Source organism: Mesoplodon mirus (assembly GCF_964341445.2).
Source record: "Mesoplodon mirus genome assembly, chromosome: 8".
NCBI classification, from domain to species: domain Eukaryota; kingdom Metazoa; phylum Chordata; class Mammalia; order Artiodactyla; family Ziphiidae; genus Mesoplodon; species Mesoplodon mirus.
Genome location: NC_138984.1, coordinates 53,021,224 through 53,034,887, shown reverse-complemented (window position 1 = coordinate 53,034,887; position 13,664 = coordinate 53,021,224). Strand labels below are relative to the sequence as shown.

Sequence of the window (13,664 nt, the reverse complement as noted above, 5' to 3'; positions counted from 1 at the left end):
ATATGTTGCAAGATTCAGTCTGCTAATATTTTGTTGATGATTATTGTGTCTATATTCATAAGAGATATTGATTTATAGTTTTTTTAAAATTACATCTTGGTCCAGTTTTGTTATTAAGGTAATACTGGCCTCAAAGAATGAGATGGAAAGTGTTCCTTCCTCTTCTATTTTTTAAGAGTTTGCAAAACATTGGTATTACTTCTTTTTTAAATATTTGGTGAATTCGATGGTGAAGCTATATGGGCCTGAACTTTTCCTTGTGAGTCAATTTAGGTTAACAGCTCATTCTCTTCATTGAATAATGTCCATTCAGATTGTTTCTTTTTGAGTCAGTTTTGGTACTTTGTGTCTTTTTAGGAACTTGTTCATTTCATCTAAGTTATGTAATATATTGGCATACTGTTGTTCATAGAATTCCCTTATAATTTTTTGTATTTCTGTGAGGTTGATAGTGATGTCCCCTCTTTCATTCCTGATTTTAGTAATTTGAGCCATCTCTCTTTTTTTCTCAGTCGTTGGAGCTAAAGTTTTGTCAGTTTTGTTGCTCTCTCCAAGAACCAACTTTTGGTCTCATTGATTTATTTCTCTGTTGTTTTCCATTCTCTATTTTGTTCATTTCCATTCTAATCTTTGTTATATTATTCCTTCTGTTTGTTTTGGGTATAGTTTGCTCTTCTTTCCAGTGTTTTAAGGTTAAAAATTAGATTATTAATTTGAGAGCTTTCTTCTTTCTTAATACAGATATATACAGATATAAATTTTCCTCTAAGCACTGCTTTCATTGCATCTCATTTTTGGTATGTTATCTCCTCAGTTTCATTTATTGCAAAGTTTTATCTAATTTCTAAATAATTTCCCTTGTGATTTCTTTTCTGAACAATTTGTTATTTAGGAGTATGTTGTCATATAAAAAGGATGTAAAGCAACAAAGCCACTTTGGCAAACACTTTGACAGTTCCTTAATAAATTAAAAATCAAATTACTATAGTACCTAGCAATTCCATTCCTAGGTATATACCCAAGAGAATTGAATATACAGCTGTTCATAGTAGCATTATTCATGATATCCCAAAAGTGGAAAAAAGCCATTGTCCATAACTGCTGAATGGATAAACAAAATGCAGCCATAAAAGAAGTAAAGTACTAATATACTCTACAACATGGGTGAACCTTGAAGACATTATGCTAAGTGAAACCCAGATACAAAGGCTACATATTTTTTTATTCTATTTCTATGAAATGTCCAAAATAGGCAAATTCTTGGAGATGGAAATATATTAGTGGTTGCCAAGACTGGAAGAGAGGGAGAATGGGAAATGACTAGTAATGGGTATAGATTTTATTTTTGGAGTGATAAAAATGTTCCAGAATTAGATAGTGGTGATCGAGGTACTTTTTAAAAAAAATATTTATTTGTTTGTTTGTTTGTTTGTTTATGGCTGTGTTGGGTCTTCATTGCTGTGCACAGGCTTTCTCTAGTTGCGGCGAGCAGGGACTACTCTTCATTGCGGTGCACGGACTTCTCATTGTGGTAGCTTCTCTTGTTGCAGAGCACGGGCTCTAGGCACGTGGGCTTCAGTAGTTGTGGCACGCGGGCTCAGTAGTTGTGGCTCGCAGGCTCTAGAGTGCAGACTCAGTAGCTGTGGTGCACGGACCTAGTTGCTTGGCGGCATGTAGGATCCTCCTTGGACCACGGCTCGAACCCGTGTCCCCTGCATTGGCAGGCAGACTCCTAACCACTGCGCCAGCAGGGAAGTCCCTGGGACACATTTTGAACATACTAAAAGCCACTGAATTTACACTTTAAAAGTGTGAACAGTAAAAGTGGTATATGAATTTATATTTCAATAAAGCTGTTGTTTTTAAAAAGCATATTAACAGTGAGACACTACTATGTGCATTCTATTAAAGTTATAAAAATGAAAAGATTTTATGATACTGTTGATGGGAGTATAAATTGGGACCGTCTTTTTACAGTGCAGCATAGTAACATCTATCAAATTTTTAAAAACATATACCTTAAACCCACCTGTTTCATTTCTAAAAATGTACCCTATAAACCCATCTAATACAAATGCAGATGAGGGATGGATGGATGGATGGGTGGATAGATATAGAGAGATGATTGATAGATGTAGATGTAGATACATATACCTACACCTACATATATTTACATATTTGCACTCATACACACAGACTTACACCAAGTTATTAATTTTTATAACTGCATAAAAGCTAGAAACAGCCTATATGTGCATTATCAGGAGACCTTTAAAATATTTTCCAGTATGTCTACATAATAAAGAGTTGCTATGCAGCCTTTAAGCAGTATTTATTATTATTATTATTATACATTGCTTATATAATTTTTAAAACTAAGTAAAATTAGGTATATATGTACTTTAATGATGTCTAAGACATGTTTTGAGGGACAAAATTTGAGTTGTGTATGTTATATGATCCTCTTCATGTGAATAGAAGAGAATATACAAATATGCATATATAGGCATACAAAGTATAGAAATGTATATTGAAGAAAAGGATAGGAGTTATTCCTGAAGAATAGGATGGCATGGTTGGGTGGATGGAGGGGAAGGAGGAGCCTTGATGAAAGAGATAGATTTTCTTTTCTACTTTTTACTATTTCATTAACTGGATTTATCATAGTAACTAATTTACTTGAAAATATTACAACATATTGAGAACACTTGTATTGTTACAGCTTTTTATGCAAATTGAAGCTCTCTTTCCACAAAAATTTGGAACATGGACTGACTATGCCAAAAGATACTGTAATGCACATGTCAGGTAAGACAAACTATTTTCTGTAAGTTTTAATCCTCACATATTTACCATGAACATTAAGCTCTGTTAGTTATCCTTTGTTCCAGTGTTTTTCAAGCTTGTGGTAGTTATGGAATAATTTGAAGTAAAATCTTGGGTGGATGACCCATATATAAAATAAGTAAAAGGAGTAGATAATGGCAGTTTGTCTTCCTTTATTTTTTACCTTTCAAGTATTTCCTTTTTAAAATTATTTATTTTTATTGACTAGATGGATGTGCACATTGCACAAAAATGAAAAGTAAGTGCCCATTCCACCGGTGTCTCTCAGTTAAACATTCTCTTCTGGAGGAGGAGTATCCTTCTGGAGATACTTTATGCGTGAAAAAGCACATGTAGTTATGTGTGTATAATATTTTTTCATTTTATTTCTACATATATAGTATTGTAATGTACACACTGTTCTGCAGTTTGCTGTCTTCACCTACTATGTATTGGAGATCCTTGCATATCAGTTACTAGAAGAGCTTTGACCTTTCTTTTTAAATGCTGCATGTATTCTACTGTTTGGATGCCCTATAATTGATTTATGCAGTGTACTATTAATGGACATTTCTTTGTGGTATATAGCTGTTGCATACAGTGCAGCAATGAATATCCTTGCACGTGTTGAGAGGTAGTATATCATAGTGTCAAAGAGCATGTAAAACTAGAGCTAGACCACCTGTGTTTTATTTTCATATTCAGTGCCTACCAGATGTTTCATTTTAGGAAAATAAGTTTACCTCCCTATCCCTTAATTTCTTCAGCTTTAAAAACAGAATAATTATTCCTTCCTCAGAGTTATTATGAGACTTAAATTAGCTTATATTTATAAAGGCTTGAACAGTGACTGGCACATAGTGAGCTCTCAATAATTTTTAGGTATTTTAATATTTCATGTAATATACATGGGAATAAATATGTAAGATAAATTTATTAGAAGTGGAATTGCTGGTAGAAAGGGCATTTGCATTTTTATATTTTTAGATGTTTGCAAATTATGCTCCACAAAACTTATACCGATTTATATTCTTATCAGCAGTAAGATTGTCTCTTTCCCCACACCTTGCCAACATATTCAAATAGAAATTATTTTGTATTGCCAGTGTGATTTGATAGTAGTTTTAATGCACATTAGTCCTCTTGCACATTACTAAGTGCAGCTGAACATTTTTTTCATGCATGTAAGAGTCGTTTGTACTTTTATCTGTCAGTTATCTGTGCTCTTTGCCCTTCATTCTACTAAGCTTATTGGGTTTTTTCCTTATTGATGTACTGGAAATCTTTATATATTGTGAGCATCAGGTCTTTATCTGTGATATGAGTCCCTCATCTTTTTTCTCAATATGTGTGTGTGTATGTATTTGATTTTTTTCTTTCTACAATTCCCTCAAATATCCCTATGTGGTTGTGATGTTCTGATGCCTTTTAAAGGGCTCTAAAGCACAGAGATACAAAGAATCCTTCCAAATTGTTTATGTGAAGGCAGTTTAACACTGATACCAAAAATCAGACAGGATAGCACACACACAAAAAGAACCAAGGATCTTTTTCTACTTAAGACTATAAATGCAGAAATAGTCAATATTAGTATAAACCAGATACTCATTAAAGGGCCTAATATATTAACCATATGCAAATGGAATCTATATCAGGAATGCAGCCATAGTTTAATATTAGGAAATCTATTAATAAGCCATGTTAATAATGAAAAGGAAAAGCTTCATTTCATTTTCCCCATTTATGCTGACATAGAATTTAATAAAGTTCAGCATACATCTTTTTTTTAAATAAATAAATTTATTTATTTACTTTTGGCTGTGTTGGGTCTTCATTGCTTCATGTGGGCTTTCTCTAGTTGCAGCAATCAGGGGCTACTCTTTGTTGCAGTGCGTGGGCTTTTCATTGTGGTGGCTTCTCTTGTTGCAGAGCACAGGCTCTAGGTACACAGGCTTCAGTAGTTGCAGTGGGCGGGCTCAGTAGTTATGGCTCGCGGGCTCTAGAGCTCAGGCTCAGTAGTTGTGGCGCATGGGTTTAGTTGCTTCGCGGCATGTGGGATCTTCCTGGACCGGGGCTCAGAACCCATGTCCCCTGCATTGGCAGGTGGATTCTTAACCACTGCACCACCAGGGAAGTCCCCAGCATTCATCTTTGATTACAGTTTTTAATAGTTTTAAGTTATTCATGTGTGATATTTATATACATACCAACACATATAATGTATACGTTTATGTGTCTGTGTATGTGTTTTAATCCCAAAGCCACCATCACATGAAACACTAAAACCAAGGCAAGGGTGTTAATTGTCATGCACTTTACCTTTATTCTGTGGGCATTAGTTCAACTAGTTCAACTACTCAAAAGAAAAAATAAGAGGTAAAAATAGGAAAGAAAAAGGCAAAATTATTAATATGTGCAACTGATATTATTTATTTAGAAGACCCAAGACAATGAGCTCAAAAATGTTCAAAACCAAAGAGATTTCATTAAGGTGTCCTAGCACAAAGTTATCATTAAAAAGTCAGTTGTCTTCCTCTACACAAATAATAATAAATAGTTTTAGGATATAATACCAAATAGGTACAATGGTAGATATTGCTGGGGAGCCCTTAGTTATAATTCTTGCAGATTATAAATGTCAAACCTTTGCCTAGGGCTTCCCTGGTGGTGCAGTGGTTGAGAGTCCGCCTGCCGATGCAGGGGATGTGGGTTTGTGCCCGATCCGGGAAGATCCCTCATGCCGCGGAGCGGCTAGGCCCGTCAGCCATGGCCGCTGAGCCTGCGCATCCGGAGCCTGTGCTCCGCAACGGGAGAGGCCACAACAGTGAGAGGCCTGCGTACCGCAAAAAAATAAATAAATAGATAACGTTTGCCTACGTGAAACAGATATATTAATATATTAATATAATTACATTCTGGGGACTAGCAAAACCTAACTGGTCAGAATATGTTTCTTTTTTGTTGTTTTCTGATTAGGACTTGTCACATGACATTAGAAGTGTTAGAAGTGTATACCTGTCCTTTTCTTGCTTACTAATGTAGACACTGTTTCAAAGAAAAGTTTATCTTTATGAAATGCTTTATGATTAGAGAGATTGTGTTCTATTTCCTGTTTACGAGAGAAAGCCATTTCAAGATTATCATGCTTCTCAAGGCATTTTCTTTCAGATTCCACTTCAAAAGTTTTATGTTATTCCTTTACTTCTTTACCTCGAAAGCCCTATGGTTTCATAGACTCTGATTCAGATCAAGGCACTTCCTGGCATTTTAAGTTACTCTATGGAATGTTAAATTTTTTTCCATAATGTTTGGATTCTATGAAGTTGTCATTTTCACACTATAATTTTGCAGAAGCCAAATTATGGTTAGTTATTCAGTTCTAGACCCTTATTTTATACTTGAAATGTCATGACTATATTAAAAATAAAATTAAATGAAGTTTGAGCAAAAGTGTAACTTTACCTTTGTAAAGTTGATTAAATACATAAGTGATGGTAAACAGAAGTATACTTACGTGAATGTGATTTTGAGATGAGAAGTCTAGGTGTAGGTAACCACCTACCTGGTTTGCTTTGAGAGGAACAAGAGAAAGTATTACTCAATCAGAGCAGCTCATATCCAAGATTCCTTACATCATTTGCTCTACTAGGTTATATTTAGAAGAAGCTATAAATACAAATATGACTTGGAGAAGACAGCACATTCAGTTTCAACCATTAGCACGTTAGAGCTAGAAAGACTTTACAATCACGCAGTCCCCCTCTGTCATTTTATAGGAACCTGGCAAGGTTAAATGGCTTGTCCTGTATGTGACTTCCTGTTAACATTTTTTTCACTTTTCCTGGCAGTAAGAAAGACTTAGGCAATGGCAACTTTAAAAAATGTTCTTTTACATAGAAAAAAAGGACACATAGATAGTCCAGCCATGCATCCCGTTATTAGCAGCCACCTCCCTGATGTCATGCTTAAAGGTTAACATCTTTATAGTAATTTATCAAATTTTCTGAACTTTCTTTACAGCTGATATTTTGTGCCCATTCTACCTCTTAGGAGAAATAGTTGTCTAAATTTTTATGAGAGGGAAAATCCTGGGTGATAGTACATATAAAGGTATTTATAGTCATTCTCCAAAAGTGTTAATTAGTAGGTTATGTCAGCTTCAAGAAATGTCTTTTATGGAAGTGCACTGTACCTTGTCGTTAGCACTGTTGCATTTAATGTTCTCATCCATGGCTAAATAGAAGTCAGGTCTACCCCATTTGCAAATGGCTCAAATCTGAGAGAAATAGTTAATATACTGGATGGCAGAGATGAGTTTGAAAACTAACTAGATAAAAATTAATAGGATAAATTCTGCACTTATGCTTGGAAAGTCTGCTTTGTGTGGAAGGGATTTGAGAAATCCTCACCTTTTATCAGTAGTTCAGTTCAAAAAGACTTCTGGTTTTAAATAATGCTAGGCTAAATTAAAGTCAAGTGTCTGTCATAACTGATAAAAATACAGTAATATTAGGGCACACTAATCAAAGTAGCATCTAGAGTAAGGGATGGTTCTACTCTGCTCATTGATTAGACTATCAGGAGTATGGTTTAATTTTGAATTAATCCATTCATTCAAAAAATATTTATAGGGTACTTGTTACATGCCATGCCATGTGCTAGGCATCAGGTATGCATTAGAGAACAAGACTCACATGGTCCTAGCCTTCATTGAATTTTCTAGTCAAACACTAACCAGATAATTATAGTTGTGATGAGTGTCATAAAAGGAAGCAAAGAATGTTATGGCAGAGTTTAATAAAGTGAACTAAAAGTAAGAGAGGACAGAAGAGGCATCCTGTGAGTAAGTGATATTTATTTGCATTCCGGGAAGAATTTTCTGTGGTAAGGCTCAGAGCAAGAGAGACTGCTATGCCTTTGAGGAATTAGAAGAAGTTCAGTTCAGCTTGAATATTCTTGAGTGAATTGAAGAGAGGGTCTCAAGACAAGATGGAGTTAGGCAGGGGTCATATTATACAGGGTCTTGTTCTTCATCATAATTGCAGTAGGAAGGCACTGGAGGGTGTTTTGTGTTGTTATTTTAGTTATCACTATTGTGGAGTTTTTTTAAATTACACTAGAATATACTTGAGGAAGTTTATCATTTTAACCATTTTTAAGTTTATAGTTCAGTGATATTAAGTACATTCACACTGTTGTGCAGCCATCACCACCATCCATCTCTAGAACTTTAATGGGCACTGAAACTCTGTGCCCATTAAATAATAATTTCCCATCCCCCCACTGCATGCATGAAAGGACACACATGATTATATTCACAAGTTTTATTTGTTATTTTTTAAGACAACATTTTCACATGGTTCAAAATTCTAAAGCAATAGAAACGTATATACTTTGAAAAATCTTCCTTTCACCCCAGTTTCTCTCCCTTTAGGCAACTGTGCGTAGTTTTTAATCTTTCCGCGTAAATTGTGTGCCTTTTCAAGCAAATTCCTATTTTTTACTAGTTGTTATAAACGTACACGTTGTATTGTACTTTACTTATTTGTCCTTTCTTTGTATACCTAAATACCTTCAGCCTTTTTATGGCTTTATGATATTATTTACAATATCCATAGTTTCTGGGCTGGCAAGAAGTTGAGGGACTTTGCATACTTTTATTTTCTCTAGGAAACTGGAAACGTTTCAGGGAAAAGTTTCAGAGAAATGGAAAAGTTGAAGGTTAAAAGTTTGATGAACGTTGACATGGTGTGAGATTTTGATGAATATTGACATGGTGTGAGATTTTGATGAATGGGGGAATGAGATAATGAGATTAGTGTGGTAGAATTGGTGCAGCACTGAATAACCAATTGAGATCAGCAATTCTAGATTTGTACTGAAACCAGTCTTCTCTAAGGTATATTTCCCAGCAGCGTGGGTAGAGGCTTGGAAAAGGCTTATAGTTGGATTGATCCAAGATTTTTTTTTTCACTAGCTTGCAATGCATGGACTGTGGGACAAGGGAAATTATACTATACTGATAAAAACAAAGGTAATGTATGGACTTGGAAATCAAAGTAAGGTGAGGAAGGATGTGAAGACAGGAAGGATATTGTGGATATGGTAAAAGTTGACTGAAAGGTCCTGATGAGATAGTAAAGCTACAGTGGGTGTGAGTGAACAAGAGGGCTAGGAGGACGGAGTTACTGAAGAGTGGAAGGTCTGAGTCTGAATTTACCAGGTAGAGCTCTTTTTCAGGATCAGTTATTGCTGTGGGAGTAGAATGATTGGAGTGGATTTTAGAAGGTCACTGGAGACAAGGAATACAAGGAACTGAAAGGGAACTAAAAGTCACATTTTAAGAAGCATGTTAACAAATGAAAACATATCTGGGAAAGGGTTACCAGAATAATGAGGGATTTCATATTCAGCTCTACAAATGCCTAATATTATTGATTGCCTGCTATATTTAAGACATTATTTCAGAGCTGCCGGCAATACAAAGATGAGTAAGATGTAGTGCTTGATCTTAGGAAGCCTATAGGAATTTGAAAAAGAGAAGACCTAGAGGGAACAAGTCTTTAAATACTTAAAGATCTGTCATGTTTTAAAGGAATTAGACTTTTATCTTTGTGGTCTCAGAGAGTAACATTATTATCAAGGAATGAAACTTAATGGGGAGGTAGATTTTGGCTTAATATAAGAAATTGTAAAATATTCATATGTATATATGACAAGAAGACAATAAAATATATAACACCATACAATAAAAATGGAGTGGAAAAATACCATAATCCAACTATACTAACAAGTAAATTGTTTTCATTTTTTTCTTTATTCCTACGCTTGTCCATACATCTAATAATTTTTACATAGTTTTAAAGTTTAACGTAGCCTACATGTGATGCTGTCATCTACTGTTTCCACTTAGTATCATCTTGTCTCATGCTTTAACATTGTCTTTATAAGTTATTTTATTTATTTATTTATTTTTGGAGCTATACAAAGTTTTTATATACTGTCAAAATGAAATTTGTATTAATCTTTACATCAACTATAGCTCAATAAAAAATTTTTTTGAAAACTTGAAAAGCACTATAAGCCTAGCAGACCAATAAACCTGGCAGACATCTATCGAACGCTCCACACAACAGCAGTAGAATACACATTCTTCTCAAGTGCACATAGAAGGTTTTCCAGGATACACCATATGTTAGGCCATAAAACAAGTCTCAATAAATTTACAAGGATTAAAATCACAAGTGTGTTCTCCAACCACAGCAGAATAAAATCAGAAACCAATTACAGAAAGAAATTAGGGGAATTCACAAATATATAGAAATTCAACATGTTCTTAAGTAATAAATGAGTCAAAGAAGAAATCACAGGGGAAATTAGAAAATACTTTGACATGGGGGCTTCCCTGGTGGTGCAGTGGTTGAGAGTCTGCCTGCTAATGCAGGGGACAAGGGTTCGGACCCTGGTCTGGGAGGATCCCACATGCCGCGGAGCAACTGGGCCCGTGAGCCACAACTACTGAGCCTGCACATCTGGAGCCTGTGCTCCGCAACAAGAGAGGCCGCGATAGTGAGAGGCCCGCGCACCGCGATGAAGAGTGGCTCCCGCTTGCCACAACTAGAGAAAGCCCTAGCACAGAAACGAAGACCCAACACAGCCCTAAATAAATAAATAAATAAATAAATATTTTTTAAAAAGAAAATACTTTGACATGAATGAAAATGAAAAGATAACATATCAAAACTTATGTGATTCAGCTATGAACACTGGGTGCATTTATCTTTTAAAATTAGAGTTTTTGTCTTTTCCTGATAAATGCCCAGGCGTGGGATTGCTGGATCATATGGTAACTCTATTTTTAGTTTTTTAAGCAATCTCAATACTGTTTTACATAGTGGCAGCGCCAATTTACATTCCCACCAACACTTTAGGAGGGTTCCCTTTTCTCCCCACCCTTTACCCTCCAGCATTTATTATTTGTAGACTTTTTGATGGACTAGGAATATTCTCTTTCCTCAGAGTAAATAATTCATGAAGGGTTGTTTCATGGAGCTATATTAGTTTTTTTAGGTAACAAAGTGAAAGATGAGAACTTTTTAATGCAAAATACAAAATTTGAAACCCTCAAGTTAGGTTTTTGTTGGTTTGTTTCTCTTTTTTTATATTTTTTAATTTTTTTGAATTTTTGAATTTTATTTTATTTATTTTTTTTATACAGCAGATTCTTAATAGTTATCCATTTTATACACATCAGTGTATACATGACAATCCCAATCTCCCTATTTTTTTTTTAAATCTCTCTTTTATTTTTTTAAATATTACTAATGTAAAGATAGTTTATTCCTTTTGTGAAAAGGATTCATACTTATTTTATCAAATCAAACAAAGAGAAAATAATTTTAAAATAAGTACAAATTAACTGAACTCTCACTGTCCAGAGGTAACCAGGACTAATTTATTATAGTAACTTTCCCTCTAGATAGCTTCTCTGCTTAGATACATAAGGATAGGTAGATTGGTAGAGAGATAGAGAGAGAGGCAGTTTTATATAAATTGGGCCATATTATGCATACTCTTCTGTAATATGCTTTTTCATTGAACACAATTTTTAAGATGTCTTTCTATATCAATAACTAAAATACATCTTTTTTATTGGCTATATGATATGTCATTTTATGTATAAGATACTATGCTATGTATTTTATTTTATTTTATTTTTTTTATTTTTTTTTTTTTTTCCGTATGCGGGCCTCTCACTGTTGTGGCCTCTCCCGTTGCGGAGCACAGGCTCCAGACGCACAGGCTCAGCGGCCATGGCCCACGGGCCCAGCCGCTCCGCGGCATATGGGATCCCCCCAGACCGGGGAACGAACCCACATCCCCTGCATCGGCAGGCGGACTCTCAACCACTGCGCCACCAGGGAGGCCCAATGCTATGTATTTTAGATGTATTATCTTTAATTCTTTAAACAATCCTACATGATTGATATGTCCATTTTATAGATGAGTAAACTGAGACTTGAAAAGATTAAGTAACTTGTCCAAATCACAAAGCTAAAAAGTGAAAGAGTAGTAATTTAAACACCCCATGTCATCACTTTTCTGTTATTCCTTTTTCAATATTTGAATTATTTGGTAATTCAGTATCCATGTTTATATGATTGGCTAAATAAATAGAATAAATAGACTAAATAATATTGTTCTCTAATAAATCAAATAGCTGACTCTTCCTTTCTTGGTCAACTTTTTATCTTTAATTATTCCCTTTTATTCCATCTTTTGGTTTTCTATATAGCTATCACTATTTTTTTTTTTTTTTTTTTACTCAAAGACTTCAGCAAATCTGTCAACTTCCAAAAAGTCATACAAGCTCATAGAATTATCTTTTTTTTTTTTTTTTTTTTTTGTTATTTCCTGGAGGCCTCCCTCCCACAGCCTCCTGTTCTGCTCCAATCTGGACTGGTTTTTCTTTAGGCATGGTGCAAAGCTGTCTTTCTGAATTTTCTTTTGCTGTTCCATTCCTGGATTTGATGACTTTTGTTTCTTAGTTTACTTTCTGGTCTTCTTTTTAATATTTTATCATGGAAAAAATTCAATATATGTAAAAGTAGACAGAACAAAATAATGAGCCCCCCCATGTACTCTTTTTTTTTTTAATTTTTTTTTTTTTTTTTTTTTTTTTGGATACGCGGGCCTCTCACTGTTGTGGCCTCTCCCCTTGCGGAGCACAGGCTCCGGACGCGCAGGCCCAACGGCCATGGCCCACGGGCCCAGCCGCTCCACGGCACGCAGGATCCTCCCGGACTGGGGCACGAACCCGTGTCCCCTGCATCGGCAGGCGGACTCTCAACCACTGCGCCACCAGGGGAAGCCCCCAGGGGAAGCCCCCCCCATGTACTCTTCATGAGCATCAACATTTGTCAACTTATGGCCAATCTTGTTTTAGTTATAATCTCATTTACCTCCACCACCCTGTATTATTTTGAAGCAAAGCCTAGACATCACATTTTATCCATAAAATGTTTCAGTAAATACATCTAGAGATTAAGAACTCTTTTTTTTTTAAATTAATTATTATACCATTATCATGCATAAAAAGATTAAAACTAATAATTATCCCTTAATAACATTAAAAACTCAGTGTTTCAATTCCCAGTTATCTTGTGAATATCATAATTTTACAGTTTTTTAAGTTTTTTCCCCATTGTTTGAGTCAGTACTCAAATAAGGCTCACACATTACAAATGATAGATCTCTCTCTTAATCTAAGTCTCTCAGGCTTCCCTGGTGGTGCAGTGGTTGAGAGTCCGCCTGCCGATGCAGGGGACACGGGTTCGTTCCCCGGTCCGGGAAGATCCCACATGCCGCGGAGCAGCTGGGCCCGTGAGCCATGGCCGCTGAGCCTGCGCATCTGGAGCCTGTGCTCCCCAACAGGAGAGGCCACAACAGTGAGAGGCCCGCGTACCGCAAAATAAACAAATAAATAAAAATCTAAGTCTCTCTTAGTCTCCAAGTTTCTCCTCTATTTCCTTGCTTATTTGGTTAATTTTAATTTGTTGAAGAAACTAAATTGTTTCTGTAGTCTGGATTTTGCTGCTTGCATCTCCATGGTTTTGTTTAACATGTTCCTCTGTCCTCTGTATTTGATATAGAGATTTCAATTTTTTTAGCAATTCTACTTTTCTAGGGATGTTGTGTTCTTCCATTAGAAGGCCTGTGATATCTAAGGACTCTTTTTGTCATGTTAGTAGCTATCAACATTCAGTACATGATTTATTAAATCATTAGACATTGCAAAATGGTAATATTCTAATACTCTTTCTTCATTTATTACCTGA

At 35.4% G+C, this 13,664-nt stretch overlaps 1 protein-coding gene across 1 annotated transcript in view; it reads left to right on the top strand.

The window, feature by feature from the left end:
• ZRANB3 (zinc finger RANBP2-type containing 3) overlaps window positions 1–13,664 on the top strand; it is a 254,833-nt gene that overhangs the window by 137,964 nt on the left and 103,205 nt on the right. Inside the window, exon 6 of the mRNA XM_082631346.1 lies at window positions 2,723–2,808. Coding sequence (XP_082487472.1) covers window positions 2,723–2,808 — 86 coding nt within the window. The remainder of the gene's footprint in view (window positions 1–2,722; window positions 2,809–13,664) is intronic.